This window comes from Hypanus sabinus, chromosome 3 (genome assembly GCF_030144855.1).
Source record: "Hypanus sabinus isolate sHypSab1 chromosome 3, sHypSab1.hap1, whole genome shotgun sequence".
Taxonomy (NCBI): Eukaryota; Metazoa; Chordata; class Chondrichthyes; order Myliobatiformes; family Dasyatidae; genus Hypanus; species Hypanus sabinus.
The window spans coordinates 131658866-131674097 of NC_082708.1; the positions used below are offsets into that span (position 1 = coordinate 131658866).

General features: G+C 42.1%; 1 protein-coding gene across 4 annotated transcripts in view; it reads right to left on the reverse strand.

Moving 5' to 3' along the window:
* The window catches only part of LOC132391662 (interleukin-15-like), a 109892-nt gene extending 95252 nt beyond the window's left edge, over positions 1-14640 (reverse strand). The window contains exon 1 of one of the 4 annotated variants that reach the window (XM_059965148.1): positions 14283-14640. In XM_059965148.1, the coding sequence (XP_059821131.1) occupies positions 14283-14357 (75 nt within the window). In that variant the 5' untranslated portion in view covers positions 14358-14640. The remainder of the gene's footprint in view (positions 1-14282) is intronic. The other 3 variants (XM_059965147.1, XM_059965146.1, XM_059965145.1) reach the window with 3 other exon arrangements.
* Positions 14641-15232: the final 592 nt, after the last annotated feature.

A 15232-nucleotide genomic window follows, 5' to 3' on the forward strand; every position in this document is an offset into this window, starting at 1 on the left:
GCCATCAATTTTCCTACTCTCATTTCAGCACACACTTGGATTCATTTATTTGGAATGCTGACATGCCTAGAATAACCAAGCATAAAAGCAAGGCTATTAAGATGACTGATTTTTGATGAACGCTCCACATGAAGTCATGTTACCTTTACATCATTAATTTCCTCATCTGGTTGCAAATAATAGCACTATTCAAAATATGGGCAGATCAAACAAAGGGAAAAAATCTGCAGATGCTGAAATTCAAAGCATCACACAAAATACTGGAGGAACTCAGCAGACCAGGCAGCATCGAAGGGGTGGGGGGGGGGGGAAGCACAGTTGACGTTTTGGGCTGAGATCCTATGGCAGGAGTGGACAAAAAAGAAATGAGGAGAAGGTTTGAAAAAAAAAGGGGGTTGGGGAGAGAGAAACACAAGGTGATAGGTGATGTGGGAGGGATGAAATAAGAGTGAGGAAGTTGATTGGTGAAAGATACAGGACTGGAGAAGGGGGAGTCTGATAGGAGAGGACAGAAGACCATGGAAGAAAGAAAAGTGGGGAAGAGAGGAGCATCAAAACAGAGGCAACAGGCAGGCAAGAAGACAAATTGAGAGGGAAAAGGGGATGGGGAATGGTGAAGGGAAGGGAAAGGTATTATCAGAAGTTTAAGAAATGACAATAGGTGCAGGAGTAGGCCATTCGGCCCTTTGAGCCAGCACTGCCATTCACTATGATCATGGCTGATCATCCACAATCGGTACCCCGTTCCTGCCTTCTCCCCATGTTCCTTGACCCTTGGATGTTCATGCAATCTGGTTGAAGGCTACCCAGTTGGAATACAAGGTGTTGTTCCTCCAACCTGAGTGTGGCCTCATCGTAACAGTGGAGGAAGCCATGGATGGACATGTTGGAATGGGAATGGGAAGTGAAATTAAAACAGGTGACCGTGGGGAAATCCCACTTCTGCTAAACAGAGCACAGGCGGTTGGTGAAGCGGTCTCCCAATCTAAGTTGATTTTCGCCAATATACAGGAGGCCACACCAGGAGCACTGGATACAGTTTATGACTCCAACAGTATCACCACACCTAGAGAGACTGTTCAGGGCCCTGAATGGTAGTGAGGGAAGTGGTGTAAAGGCAGGTGTAGGAGATCAGAAGAACTGGGATCTCCCAGTGGCCACCCATTTTACTTCCACTTCCCATTCCCATATATCCATCCATGGCCTCTCTATTGCGATGAGTCCATGCTCAGGTTGAAGGAATAACACCTTATATTCCAACTGGGTAGCCTCCAACCTGATGGCATGAACATCAATTTCTCAGACTTCTGGTAATACCCCCCTCCCCTTCACCATTCCCCATCCCAATTTCCCTCTCTCATCTTCTTGCATACCCATTGCCTCCCTTTGATGCTCCTCTCCTCCCCACTTTTCTTTCTTCCATGTCCTTCTGTCCTCTCCTATCAGACTCCCCCTCCTTCATTCCTGTATCTCTTTCACCAATCAACTTCCTAGCTCTTCAACTCATCCCTCCCACTCCTGGTTTCACCTTTCACCTTGTGCTTCTCTCCCCATCCCCCCACCTTTTTAAATCCATTCATCTTTTTTTTTCCCTACTGTGCTTCTGAAGGGTGTCGGCCCGAAACGGTGAATGTACTCCCCCCCTGCCCCCCCGAAGATGCTGCCTGGCCTGCTGAGTTCCCCAACATTTTGTATAAGGGGAGATCACATTAGATCTTTCAAATGTACCCAAAAAATAACCTTGGTGATGTATTGTGCTCCTTCCCAGAGAAGTCGTGGGCTAAAACGTCACTCTTCTGCTTCACTGACCAACACTGAATAAAACTCACTTTGCAATCGGATTAGAGCAACATAGTTTTGGTAACACAAGCTGTTCATAGTTCAAAACTTTGAGTGCTTTGTTATTTGCCATGTTTTAGGCACGGGTCATGCCAAGCTTCAAATCTGATAGCTTTCTACTTTAAATAACAATGGCGGACAAGGTGTAAGAAAATTCCCAGGTGCAAAATTTAGCTCCACGGCACCAAATATTCAATTGTTAACATCGCTCTATATTTTGCAGCCAACTCTCACACAGACATTTGATATTCAACGAGTTCAGCCGCCAAGTAGAGGATGAGATCAACCTACATCTCAAGATCCACTCTGCTCCGTTGAGAACATTTTGCCATAAAACCAAGCATTCTAATAGCTATTTACTATTCATAAACTGTACTACCATGATGATTCAGAGTTACCACTCAAAACCAAATAAATGGTCAGAGGCCTTAAAACTAGCTTAGTCAACATGGTCAAATTGGACCAAAGAGCTTAATTCTGTGCAGCATTACTCTGCAGCTGCATGACCCTACGTGCTTAATATTGTTGCACTATGTTAGATTCTTCAATTTCTTTAAATGCATTCCAAATCATTGGCTTGAACTCAATAATGAGACTAAATTTACAACAAGACACTTAACACCAAAATATGAAAGGGGTCAAACTAATACAAGGCAGTAATGCAGCTTTCACATATAGATTGTCATATCCTAGCAACCTAGGAGCTCTTAAACCAGGGCTTCCCAACCTTCTTTATGCCATGGGCCAATACCATTAAGCAAGGGGTCCATGAACACCAAGTTGGGAACCCCTGATTTAAGTGAACTTTTGAAGCAGTCTGTAAGGTGTGTTACATACCCTGTGGGTATCTTGTGACTGTCTCATGACCATGATGTAATGGAGTATCTGGTGAGCGTGATGTAATGGTCTTGTGATGGTGGGCTGATGCATTTCCCTCCCAGTGTGAGGTCACATGATGTAACTTTCCCATCAGTGTGAGGTCATGTGATGGCCTGTTTTCAACAGGTATAAAGCAGGGAAAGCCTGCTGTGACATAGGAGTTTTTGTTGGGACGTCGTTTAAGTCGCCTATTACTCTGCAACTATGGTTTCATGATGCAGTTTTGTTTTAAAGTGGAGTTTTGATTCATACTGTAAGATACATTGTCATTGTGCCCGCAGTTTTGAAAATCACTGCCAGTTATGCTTGATGTATCATTGATTTAATTTTAAAGTCTTAAGTATTGGAGAGTGAAGATTTATTGAGGTACGGAAACCTGGAGGATAGAGTAAAGTTGGTGCCGTCAGCGGTAATACAGGATTGACCTTATTGGATCTTCGTTCCGGAGTTAGTAACCTGCATCCGAGATAACCCCTGTCTTGTAAGGTTGGGCTCAGCATTATTCGTCAAGGAAAAGGTCAGTTCCTTCATACCATTTTTATTTCCTTCATCGTGAATCCTTCGGGCGAGGCATATTTCGGCTGGGATCAGCAGTAATGGCACGTCGTCAAGGAATTCGTTACTTCAGAAAAGTCTCTCCTAATTGACTGTATAAGTCACTTGGATTTTTGCATTTATCGCTTTAAGAACTGTTCGAGTTGCCGTATAGCGGTTAAGTTTTGGTTAAATTAGTTGTTTATTTACTTTTCACTTTTATTGAGCAGAGTTTAAATGTTTATTTGTTTATAAAAAAAACTATCTGTATTCTATATCCACTGTTGCCGAATCGTAACAGGTAAAAGTAGTAGTCCCTGGTTCCTTTTCTGAATTCCAATTTTCTTCTTAAGTAGGAACAGCCTTTTTAATTTTTTTAAAATTTATTCATTTACAGAATGTGGGCATCACCAGTTAAGCCAAGATTTATTGCCCATCCCTAGTTGCCGTTGAGAAGGTGATAACGAGCTGCTTTCTTGAACCACTGCAGTCCCTGAGGAGTAGGTACACCCATAGTTCTGTTAGGGAGGGAATTCCATGATTTTGGCCCAGCGACAATGAAGGAACGGCGATATGCTTCAAAGTCAGGATGCTGAGTGACTTGGAGGGGGATTTCCAAGTGGTGTTGTTCCCAGGTATCTGCTATTCTCATCCTTCTAAACAGTAGTGGTCGAGGGTCTCAAAGGTGCTGTCTCAGGAACATTGGTGTACTGTTGCAATGAATCTTTTAGATAGTACACACTACTGCAACTGTTCGATGGTGGAAGGGTTGGATGCTTGTGGAAGGGGTACCAATCAGTGGGCTGCCTTGTACTGGATGGTATCAAGCTTGTTGAGTGTTGATGGAGCTGCACTCATCCAGACAAGTGGTGAGTATTCCATTACACTCCTGACCTGAGCCTTCTAGATGGTGGACAGGCTTTGGGGAGTCAGGAGGTGAGTTACACGCTACAGGATTCCTAGCTGTTCATTGCCACTCTGTTGCCAGAGTGAAATCACCCTTTTTTTTTAGAAATTTCCTAAAACATGTTTGTATTAGGTTAAAACACCAAAACAAGATTCCTTTCATTGAAAATGCAAAACCCTAGGTTACAAATGAACTCTTCTCACAGAAAGATGGTAGATTGCCCAGATTAAGCTAACAATGGTATAAAAATCAAAAGCCAGTGGCAAAGGAAGAGTTTCATCAAACAAAATGTCACAAGTGTGACTTCTGTAAAATCAGGAAGGTTCAGCATAAACTTCAGCAAATTGTAAGAAATCCAGAGACAGGATTTATGCCCTGTTCCAAGTGCTAACATACTCGTCCACATGAGCTGCAGTTAAATGACATTGTACACAAATATACTTAAAACTTAAAGAGATGTTTACAAGAAACTCTGAACTATCATGCATCACTTTAGACATCATCTCTTATACAGCTGGGAACAATCACCTTCAGAATTAGAGATGTACAAGATGATGAGAGGCATTGATTGTGTGGATAGTCAGAAGCTTTTTCCCTAGGGCTGAAATGGTTGCCACAAGAGGACACAGGTTAAAAGTGCTGGGAAGTAAGTACAGAGGAGATGTCAGGGGTAAATTTTTTTTATAAAAAACGCAGACAGTGGCGAGTGCATGGAATGGGCTGCCGGCAACAGTGGCTAGGATAGGGTCTTTTAAGAGACTTTTGGATAGGTACATGGAGCTTCAAAAAATAGAGGGCTATGGGTAAGCCTAGTAATTTCTAAGGTAGGGACATGTTCAGCACAACTTTGTGGGCCGAAAGGCCTGTATTGTGCTGTAGGTTTTCTATGTACACGTATATTGAAGTTGCAGTTAAAAGTTAGAACTGTCCAATGTCATTAGAGTACCCAGGTTATATTACTTGCACCACTTTTGTGACTTTATGACTATTCAGACTTTTAAAAGCAGTTCTAACTGAGGCTGCACTGGCAGCCCTTTCCAGCCTTACATAGTATGGATGAATTCAGGGTTAACTTAAAGTGGTGCATGAGATGCCAATGTGGAGGCTTGTTAAGAGAAGTTTGTGAAGATCTGCCCTTAGGTAAGTACTAACAGTCATAACTGGTGGTAGAGGTAGATACACTAAGGAGATTTGAGAGATTCTTAGGTAGGAACATTGATGAAAAGAATGGGAATTTGTGGGAGGGAAGGGTTAGATTGATCTTGGAGTAGGCTATTTAACCTACTGTACTGTGTTGTACTGTTTTAGAAGGAAACATAGCATTCAGAACAATTGAAGATGGTAAGACATAGGTGTTAGTGTACATATGGGCAGAGAACAAGTCTCTCAGAATATTTTTGTCCAGAAAATATTGTGAAGTTGCAGAAAAGTTAAGAAAGATGCAGTGAAGATAGGATTTCCAGAAGAATTGTAAAAAAAAATAAGTAGGAGAAAGGTAGAACAGAATGGAGACAAGATAGTTACTTAGAAGCACTGAAGGTTGGGAAAATGGGTAAAGAAGTGAAGTGAAGTGAAGTGGACAAATTGGTTGAAACAGATGCTGGTCATTCACAAAGGAAGCAGAGATTGAATGTTTTCAGCTGAAGCTACAAATACACAAGATACAACCCATTCCCAGGTAAGAGTTCTGGAGAAATGGAATGCATTAGACATTTAGTGAAGGAAAGCAGAAAAATAAAAATGCCCAGAGGACAGACAAAAATTACACTGGTGACTGAGGGGAAGTTGCTTGTGCTGAATTTAATGAAACTTAAAATCCCCCACAATTACAGTAAGCAGCAAGGTTTTCAGGAACCAACAGGAAAGAGATTTCCAGGAATATTTCCAACATTTTAAAATTATGACTGCAATGCATAGTTCTGATGAATCCAAGAAGTGGTGTTAGTTTGTTCTAGATAGGATAGTTGTAAACTGGGCTACCCCCAGACACAAAACAGCACATTAGATGAGCTAGCAGGAGCAAAGGGTATTCCAGTTAAGATAATAACACAAACTATTTATGGAAAGGAGGAACACCCAGAAGTGACTGCCAGCAGAGTGCTGCCTGTTATAATGACTAAACTGCAAAAGCAGGTTTTGTGGTTTCAAATGCATAAAATATTGGGTAGGCTTCATTGCCCAGTGGCTTTTCTAGGAGGCTCTGGGCTGAAATAAATGAAGTTGGCTGCACTCTCTAAACCCCTGTAATCTAGCTATCTGCAAGATTTAATTAATTGCAAGAAACCTGAAGATCCCATGACAAAGGAATAGATTTCAACTGGTCATTAGGTTCAATGTCAAGAGCTTAATAAGTTTTCATGTGCGTTGTCATTTTTATGTTAAAAAAAGGGCAGCTTGCAAGGTACTGCGGACAGGACTGATCACTTCTACAGAGGAAACATCTTGAATGATCAGTAGGATAACTTGCATTCAGAACTGAAGTACAAGTAAATTGAAGTTACAGTCAACATAAGAAATAGGAGCAGGAGTAGGCCATCTGGCCCGTCGAGCCTGCTCCGTCATTCAATAAGATCATGGCTGATCTGGCCATGGACTCATCTCCACCTACCTGCCTTTTCCCCATAACCCTTAATCTCCCCTACTATGCAAAAAAAATCTATCCAAACTTCTCTTAAATATATTTACTGAGGTAGTGTTCACTACTTCATTGGGCAGAAAATTCCACAGATTCACCACTCTCTGGGAAAAGCAGCTTCCCCTTATCTCCATACTAAATCTACTCCCCAGAATCTTGAGGCTATGTCCCCTGGTTCTAGTCTCACCTACCAGTTGGAACAGCTTTCCTGCCTCTATCTTATCTATCCCTTTCATAATTTTATGTTTCAATAAGATCTCCTTTCATTCTTCTGAAGAATGAGCTGCCCCAGGCAACTCAATATTCCTTCATGCTCTAACCCCCTCCTCTCTGGAATCAACCTGGTGAACCTCCTCTGCACCGCCTCAAAAGCCAGTGTATCCTTCTTCAAGTAAGGAGACCAGAACTACACGCAGTATTCCAGGTGTGGCCTCACCAGAACCCTGTACAGCTGCAGCATAACCCCCTGCTCTTAAACTCAATCCCTCCAGCAATGAAGGCCAACAATCCATTTATCTTCTTGATAGACTGCTGTACCTGCAAACCAACCTTTTGCAATTCATGCACAAGCACTCCAAAGTCCCTCTGCACAACAGCATGCTGCAATTTTTTACTAATTAAATAATCTGCTCTCTTAATTTTCCTTCCAAACTGGATAACCTCACATTTACCAACATCGTACTCTATCTGCCAGACCCTTGCCTATTCAACCTATCTATATCTCTCTGCAGACTCTCTGTATCTTCTGTACAATTAGCTGTTCCACTCAATTTAGTATCATCAGCAAACTTAGTTACATTACACAACGATAGTGCCCCCTGAATTATGAGCATAACCGGACTAGCAGAAGTTGTTGTTAGTGTCAATAACAGGGATCTTGTCCTCCATTCCCACCACCTCAAATCACCATCCACAAGGTGGTTTCAATATTGAAAGGAAAATTAATAACTACATACAGAATGATAAATGGGCTAAGGAATTAGAATTCATTTACAAAAATAGATTAGGGTCAGAAAGATGTGTCAAAGTCATGGCCACATTTATTGATAAAGATAATATATTGAGAAAGCAAACTCAAGCAGAAAAGTACTTCAAGTCACAGAACAAAGGATGCGAAATTGAACCTGGTTCTGAAAGAATGCAAGAAAAGTAAAAATTAATTCCTAAATTGAGAAAGGAAGTCATATTGGCAAATACCAAACAATGGAAGAAATGAAAGGCAATTTATCCTGGACACAAAACAGTCAGCCAGTTAAAAATGAAGCAGGATATTTGTTAATATCTGAATGACAGGAAACATGCTAACCAAAACAGAAAGTCACAGGCCACACAGACTTCAACTGATAATCAGTTTTAAGGCATTTCAACTTCCCAGTTCAGGTCCAAAGTAATGCCTCATAATGAAATCTAGTCAGCAGAATTTTTCTTACCCTGCTTAATCTAATAATGTCTCTGTGTAACTTAATACTTCTAGCAACTTCTACATCATCAGCAAATGTAGATAGATTCTTTCCGAGATCCGTTGGCACACCAGTACACACAGTGTGCCAACTGAACTTCTCTCCTCTGCTGTTTGCTATTCAACTAATCTCACGGGCAGGTGACTTATTTTAATCTTAACGCCATGAAGTGTAATCTTAGTTGACAATGTCTTTTTTTTAAAAAAACCTCTTCTTTCAAATATGATTCTACTACTAAGCTGCATGTGATTGTAATCTGTGGTTACATTTTGATGGTGTTTTTGGGACCAGTTGGGCAATGCAGCATTTTGCTGTCTTCAAGAGAGTTCAGTGAGATTCAAGGCAGAGTGTGCGGCCTGGAGGCAGGCTGCAGGCCCGAGGTGAACTCTCTCTGACTGAGGTGTTGAAGGCAGGAGCCCAGGATTGCTTCGCTCCGACTGAGGCGCTGAGCAAGGTTGAAGTCCACAAGGAGGACAGAGGAGGATGGGCAGGTGTTCACTGCTGTCCACCCGTGTTTGACCGGTCTTCCTCTCCTTCTCGCTAGCTGCTCTTGGAGGAAGGCACAGCAGTCCTGAGAGAATTGATCAGCACTCATTTTGGGGAACTGTGAGGTTTATGTTGCCCATGCTCCTGGATTCTGGTGCTCTTCCTTGGCTGTTTTTGAGTGGTTTGATTGATACGGACTGGGGCACGTCAGTAAAGAATGGCCCTGCGACCTGAATTGGCTTGCTGAACTGAACTAAGCTGGCTTGAAATTTAATGCATTATTCACTCACGTTTTGTCATTTGTTCAATTTGTTCTTTTTTTCCATCGTTGGGTATTTGATGGATTTTTTTTTAAAGTGTTCCATGGTGTTTCTTTGTTTCATAGCAGTCTATGAATCTCAGAGTTGTATTCTGTATACATACTTTGATTATAAATGTACTTAGAATCTTTGAACCTTTGATGGGTTTTATGACATGCACCGGCAAATCCATATAAAGAGCATTCAGACAGACATCATCTTCCTAAGTACTTCAGTCAGTTCCTCAGGCAAGTTTGTCAGGAATTTAGCATTCACTCCTTTCCCAATTATAGACTTCTCAAAAACTTCTGGGCCAAATGGTCCATATGTTCTATCATGATTCCCTCATTTACTTTACTACTGGAGTAGCACATTGTTTCTAATTTAAGTTAACTATTCTTGGACATCTAGTGCACATTTCCTTAAAAAGCTAATGCTGTAAAACATTGGTCAAACAATATGATTTTCAAGTGTCTTCATCATAAACCAATGTCTCAATTTCATAATTCCCTTTCAATAGGATTCCAACATGCCTTTTTCTTCGTCTGCCTCAAATACTGGCCCGAAGTAAATATTTAATACACCTGTTAATTTCTTAATTTTATGTCACCATCCTTTCCCAATTTAAGGATCCTGATTATTCTTAACCATCACCCAGTAAACCCTAATATATTATAAAATCTGCCAAGTTTTCCTGCTAACTCTACATTCACAACCTTCTATCACCCTTTCCTGTTGCACCCATTTGCTTAATATCAAATCATTTATCTTTTAGTCTTATCCTGTTCCTCACATTCAAAAACTCAATAGATAAAACCGCCTTCCCTTTTATCATATAAACTATTTCTGCTATGTGTAACACTGAATATTTGTTCAATTAGCAAACAAGTCAATGTAAACTGATGTAAATCTGTTTTGTGATTTATTACTGGTCATGAACTTCACAGACAGCTGTGCTGTGCTGTGTTGTTTGACATAGCATTACAATTGCTCTCTGTGGGACAGAGGGTCTGGCAGCATCCAAACCAGTGCTGTGGACTATCAGCAGTTGTTAAAATGTACACAACCACAATCTGAAGCAACCTCGGCCTCATCGTCTCACAGCTGTTACAATAAAGCCAGGTAACCATCCTGGTTCAATGTCTGCAAAACGACATGGTGAGATCAGCACAAGCACACTTTTTAAAAAGGTTACACGCTGAATTGGTGGGTTTGCAACATCGGTGCTAAGCAGCTACAAAGGACAGCACATTAGCAAATGTGTCTAGTGATGTTCTGTCCACAAAAATAAGCAATATAATTATATTTAGTCTAAATATAATTAGTCTAAATCAGTACTTTCTACTCTTATCAAAGTTAAACAAGACAAGAATCCCTGGTGCACTTGTAACTTGCCATGGCAAGCTACTAGTATGGATAGAAGACTGGCTGACTAGCAGAAGTCAGAGAGTGGGGGTAAAGGTCAGCTTTTTGGATGATTGCTGGGCTGCTGGTGACTAGTACGCAGAAGGCTGGGAGAGTGGACAAAGAAGGGGCAGATAGAATACAGTACAGAGAAGAGTACGGGCCATGACCTTTGGCAGGAAGAATGAAGGCACAGACTGTTTTCTAAATGCAGAAAACATCCAGATATCTGTGGCGCAAAGAGACTTGGAGTCCGAGTTCAAGATTCCCTCAAGGTTAACTCACAGACTGAATCAGTAGTAAAGTTGGCTAACTCAGCGTTAGCGAGTACTGATAGATAAGAGCAAGGATGTACTGCTGGGGCTATACAAGGCAATGGACAGATGCATTTGGAATATTGTGTGCAATTTTGGGTCCCATATACAAGGAAAAGATGTGCTGGGTATAGAGAGTCTCCTGAGGAGGTTCATAAGAATAATCCCATGATTGACAGGCTTAACATCCAAGGTTCATTTGATCGCTCTGGGCCTGGAAAAAATGACATTCAAAAGAATGGAATTTTCATTGAAACATACTGGAAACTGAAAGGTCTGGGTAGAGTGGATGTGGACAGCATGGTTCCATTAGAAGAAAAGCCTAGGATTCAAGGGCACAGTCACAGCACAAGACATGTACCTTTAAAATTTTCTTCAGTCAGGGGTGGTAAATCTGTGGAATTCATTGCCACAGACTGCAGTGCAGGCCCAAGTCATTGAGTGCATTTAATTTTGACAAAGATTGACAGGCTCTTTACTGACAATGGAGTCAAGGGTTCTGGGGAGAAGGCTGAAGACGAGGGTTAAAATAAGGTCATGATTGAATGGTAGAGCAGACTCGATGGACTGACTGGCCTAGTTCTGCTCCTATATTTTACCACCTGTAAAATCAAAGCTAAACCTCATTGATTGTGCTGTCAATGTGTACATGCTTGGAGATGACCTAATCACTGATGCATAACTTGGTTTCTAACAGAACTGCCTGGCTCAAAATCTCTTTACAGCACCTGTGCAACAAGGACAATGAACTCTAAAACAAAGTGATTGTGACTAGCCATTATCGCTGACACACTACCGGCAGCTGTGATTCCAGTTGTAGAGTTCTCAAGCCTTTCAATTCCAGCTGTAAACCTTCCCACTCCTGCCCTGCAAGACCATCTTTGAATGTTGTTTGAACTGTAGTTTTTTTTTCCCCAACTCTATCACAAATACCATGAGGTTATTTGGTTTCGAAAGATGGCACCGATAAGGGGTGACTCATTGCGTGTGGCTCCGATGGAAATCATAATATATTCCCTTTCTGGACTACTATGGCTGTCCACAGTCATAGCGGTGAGTACTTCAATAAGCAACATAACTTAAAAGACATTTTCAAAATCTATCGATACTCAAAATCAACAGATCCCTGAATGCAGACTCCTGTCACAAGTACAGCCTCCCTGTAGGAAAATGGAAGCAAAGATAGTTTTCTGGGCTGCAAGTAAAACTGAAACACAGAGGCCTTAGACCCCACTCCCAACTATCGTTCGGAGGAATGTACAGTCTCTGGAAAACAAAACTGGATGTACCAGAGAAACATCAGGGATTGCTGGATACATTGCTTCATGGAAACATGGCTATCCCCTGCCATTTTGGATGCAGTACTGCAGTTCACCATTCACTGTAAAAGACAGGACAGCTCAGTCGATTAAAGGCAGCAGAACTGGCGTATGCTTTATAATTAACATGGCATTGCACAGGAATGGTAATTGTGTTTCAGTCCTCCTCACCCGACCTGGAAATCTAGCAGACAAATGTCATCCTTTTTTATCTGCTGAGGGAGTTTCCTGCCATTGTCCTGGTAGCGATGTACATTCCGTCTCAGACTAAAATGAGGCAGGCACCAGAGGATCTGAGCTCCATAATCAACAGGCACGAGGCAGCGCACCCTGATGCCTTCCAGATCACTCTGGGGGATTTCAAACAGGCCAGCTTGAAGGAGTCTCTGAACAGCACCAACTCATCACTATGGAACCAGTGGAGCCATCGCACTTGACCACAATCAAGAACGGCTACAGTGCCGCCCCAGGCCCACGCTGGAAAGTTCGATCACCTGGCTATACTTCTACTCCCAGCATAGAGACAAAGGCTAAAGAGCACAGCATCAGTGGTGAGGACCAGGAAGGTATGTTTAAGAGAGGTGGAGGAACACTTCCAGGACTGATTTAAGTCAATGGACTGGAAAATATTCAGGGATTCATCTTCGAGTCTGAATGAATATCCACTAATTTCATGCATGGATTTCTGTATGGATAAATGTTTGCCTTCAAAAATATACCGGACTTGGCCAAATCAAAACCCGTGTATGAACTAGGAGATTCATAGTCTGCTGAGGGCTAGATCTATGGTACTCCTGACCAATGATCCAGAAATATACAAGAAGTCCAAGTACAACCTATGGAAGGCCATCTTAGGAGCAAAAGCAATAAATTCCAGTTGAGGTTAGGGACAGAATCACCAGCTCTGGCAGGGTTTGCAAGAGAAACCTAACATCACTAATGGCAGTGATGCTTCACTCCCACTTTGAAAGGGAGAACAAAACTCTATGGGCCATGGCACAGGATTGGAAAAGGCTGCAGAAAGTTGTAAACTCAGCCAGCTCCATCATGGGCACCAGCCTCCCCAGCATCCAGGACACCTTCAAAAGGCAATGCCTCAAAAAGGACTCCCATTACTCAGGACTGCGACCATCAAGGAAAAGGTACAGGAGCCTGAGGACACACACATTCAGCATTTGACAAACAGCTGGTTTCCCTCTGCCACCAGATTTCTGAATGAACAACGAGCACATCAACACTTCCTCAGTAACTTTTTTCCCTTTGTTTTTGCAATACTTATTTATTTTTCATATATGCCTCTTAACTGTAATTTATAATTTTATTACTGTGTATTGCACAATAATACATGTTCTAGAGATGTTAAATATATTGATTCTGGACTTTATCAGTGTCGTGATGAACTCCGAGATATTTTAGGAACTGAATAATCATTGACCTAATATTACGATATATTTTCTCACAGCCCAGAAGCCAGTCAATAAATTCGGAATTTCACCCAAATCAGTGAGAAAACAGTCTTACTAGAATTTTGCTCACCCAAATTTAATTCCAATTTTTAAAAATGGGAAAGTTACAGCATACTTCGCTTCCGTCTCCAGCCCAAACACTTAACAGCTGAAAGAAAAATTGTTACGCAGAAATCTTTTGAGAAAGCATTTGCTATATTTAGAAATACGTGGCTCAGATCTGGACACTCACACGGTGGTGTTTTGCTCAGACCAGGTGGGAGAGGTCTCAAGTGAGAGGTTTCCTCCGTTTTTTTCCCACTTTTTCAATGGTCACAGGTTGTAAGCGAATGGGAGGAACATCGAGTTTCTAAAACCCGGCTCTTCCCCAAATATGCATTTAATATATTCGCAACGAGCAAATACTGAGCTGGTAATTACGCAGTTAAAACCACCGCCTTTCGAGAATTCTGTTTAAGGTTGAACCTTAAACCTTCTGTTGCAAGTAAAAGTGGAAAACCTCTCGGCGCCTACTTATTCCAGATCTCCCAACTTCTCGCCCAATCCGATAACAACCAATAGATTTTACCAGCAAACAAAAACTTGCGTAACGAGGGGTTGAATTTAGGCAGACGATAATGCATTATTTTCGTTAATTGATTAGCGCAGTGCAATGGCAGGGAACAGAAGCGAGCACAAGCCGAAAGAGAAACTAGGCACCAGTCTGCAGAATGCAAACACGATAATATGAAAGGGATTACCTGTGTGAATAGAGTGAACCGCATAAGCGACAGAGTAGTGAGACTTAGAACGAAGATGCAGAATAGAGTGCTCATCCGTCCGCTTTACTTCCTCTTCACGGTAGTGAGTGCGGTGGTTTCAGGGCGAGGCGCATGGTCCCAGACAATGTCGACTGATGAAGCCCAAGCAAACTCCAGCTTAACTCCGTAAACCGTTCCCTCCCCCTCAAACGCGTGTACGAAAAGAATCAGCTGCAAGCGGTGACCACAATAACAATGTTCCGCGATCACCCGGGCACCCCCTGTCGTTAAATATGCATTCAACGCACTTTCGAAAAAGAAAGTTCAGACTTGAAAAGTTGGGAGGAGTCATAACTTTACGAGAAAATGCCGCGCACATTCTCAGCACTACTATCAAGAGCCACTCCTACCTCAATCAGTTATTTGCCCGTTTCTCTTTTTGCTACTTATCCTGTCTTAGAGAAGGCGGTGTATGATTTTACGGTTGGTTACTCTGACTCGACCAGTTATTCGCATCTTGTTTGTTTGTTACTGGAGTCTTCGGTGCTGCAGCCTACAAAAATAGTGCTTGTCAACAGGCAGTTTTTATTGCAGGGACTGAACGCTCAACTAATTGCAGTGCCAAGTACAACAAAAATATGGTCCAGCGTATCGATGCGGCTATAAAGAAAGCAAGACGGCGACTATATTTCAAGATGAGTTTGAGGATATATGGTTTGTCACCTAAACTACTCGAAAATGTTCACAGATATACCATGGAGAGCATTCCGACTGGCTGCATCACCGTCTGATGTGGGGGAGAGGGCACTGCACAGGATGGAAGTAAGCCGCATCGAGCTGCAAAATTAATCAGCTCCATCACGGGTACCATCCAGGACGACTTCAAGGAGGAGTTCCTCAAAAAGGCGGCAGCCACCATTAAGGACCCTCAGCACTCAGGGCATGGTCTC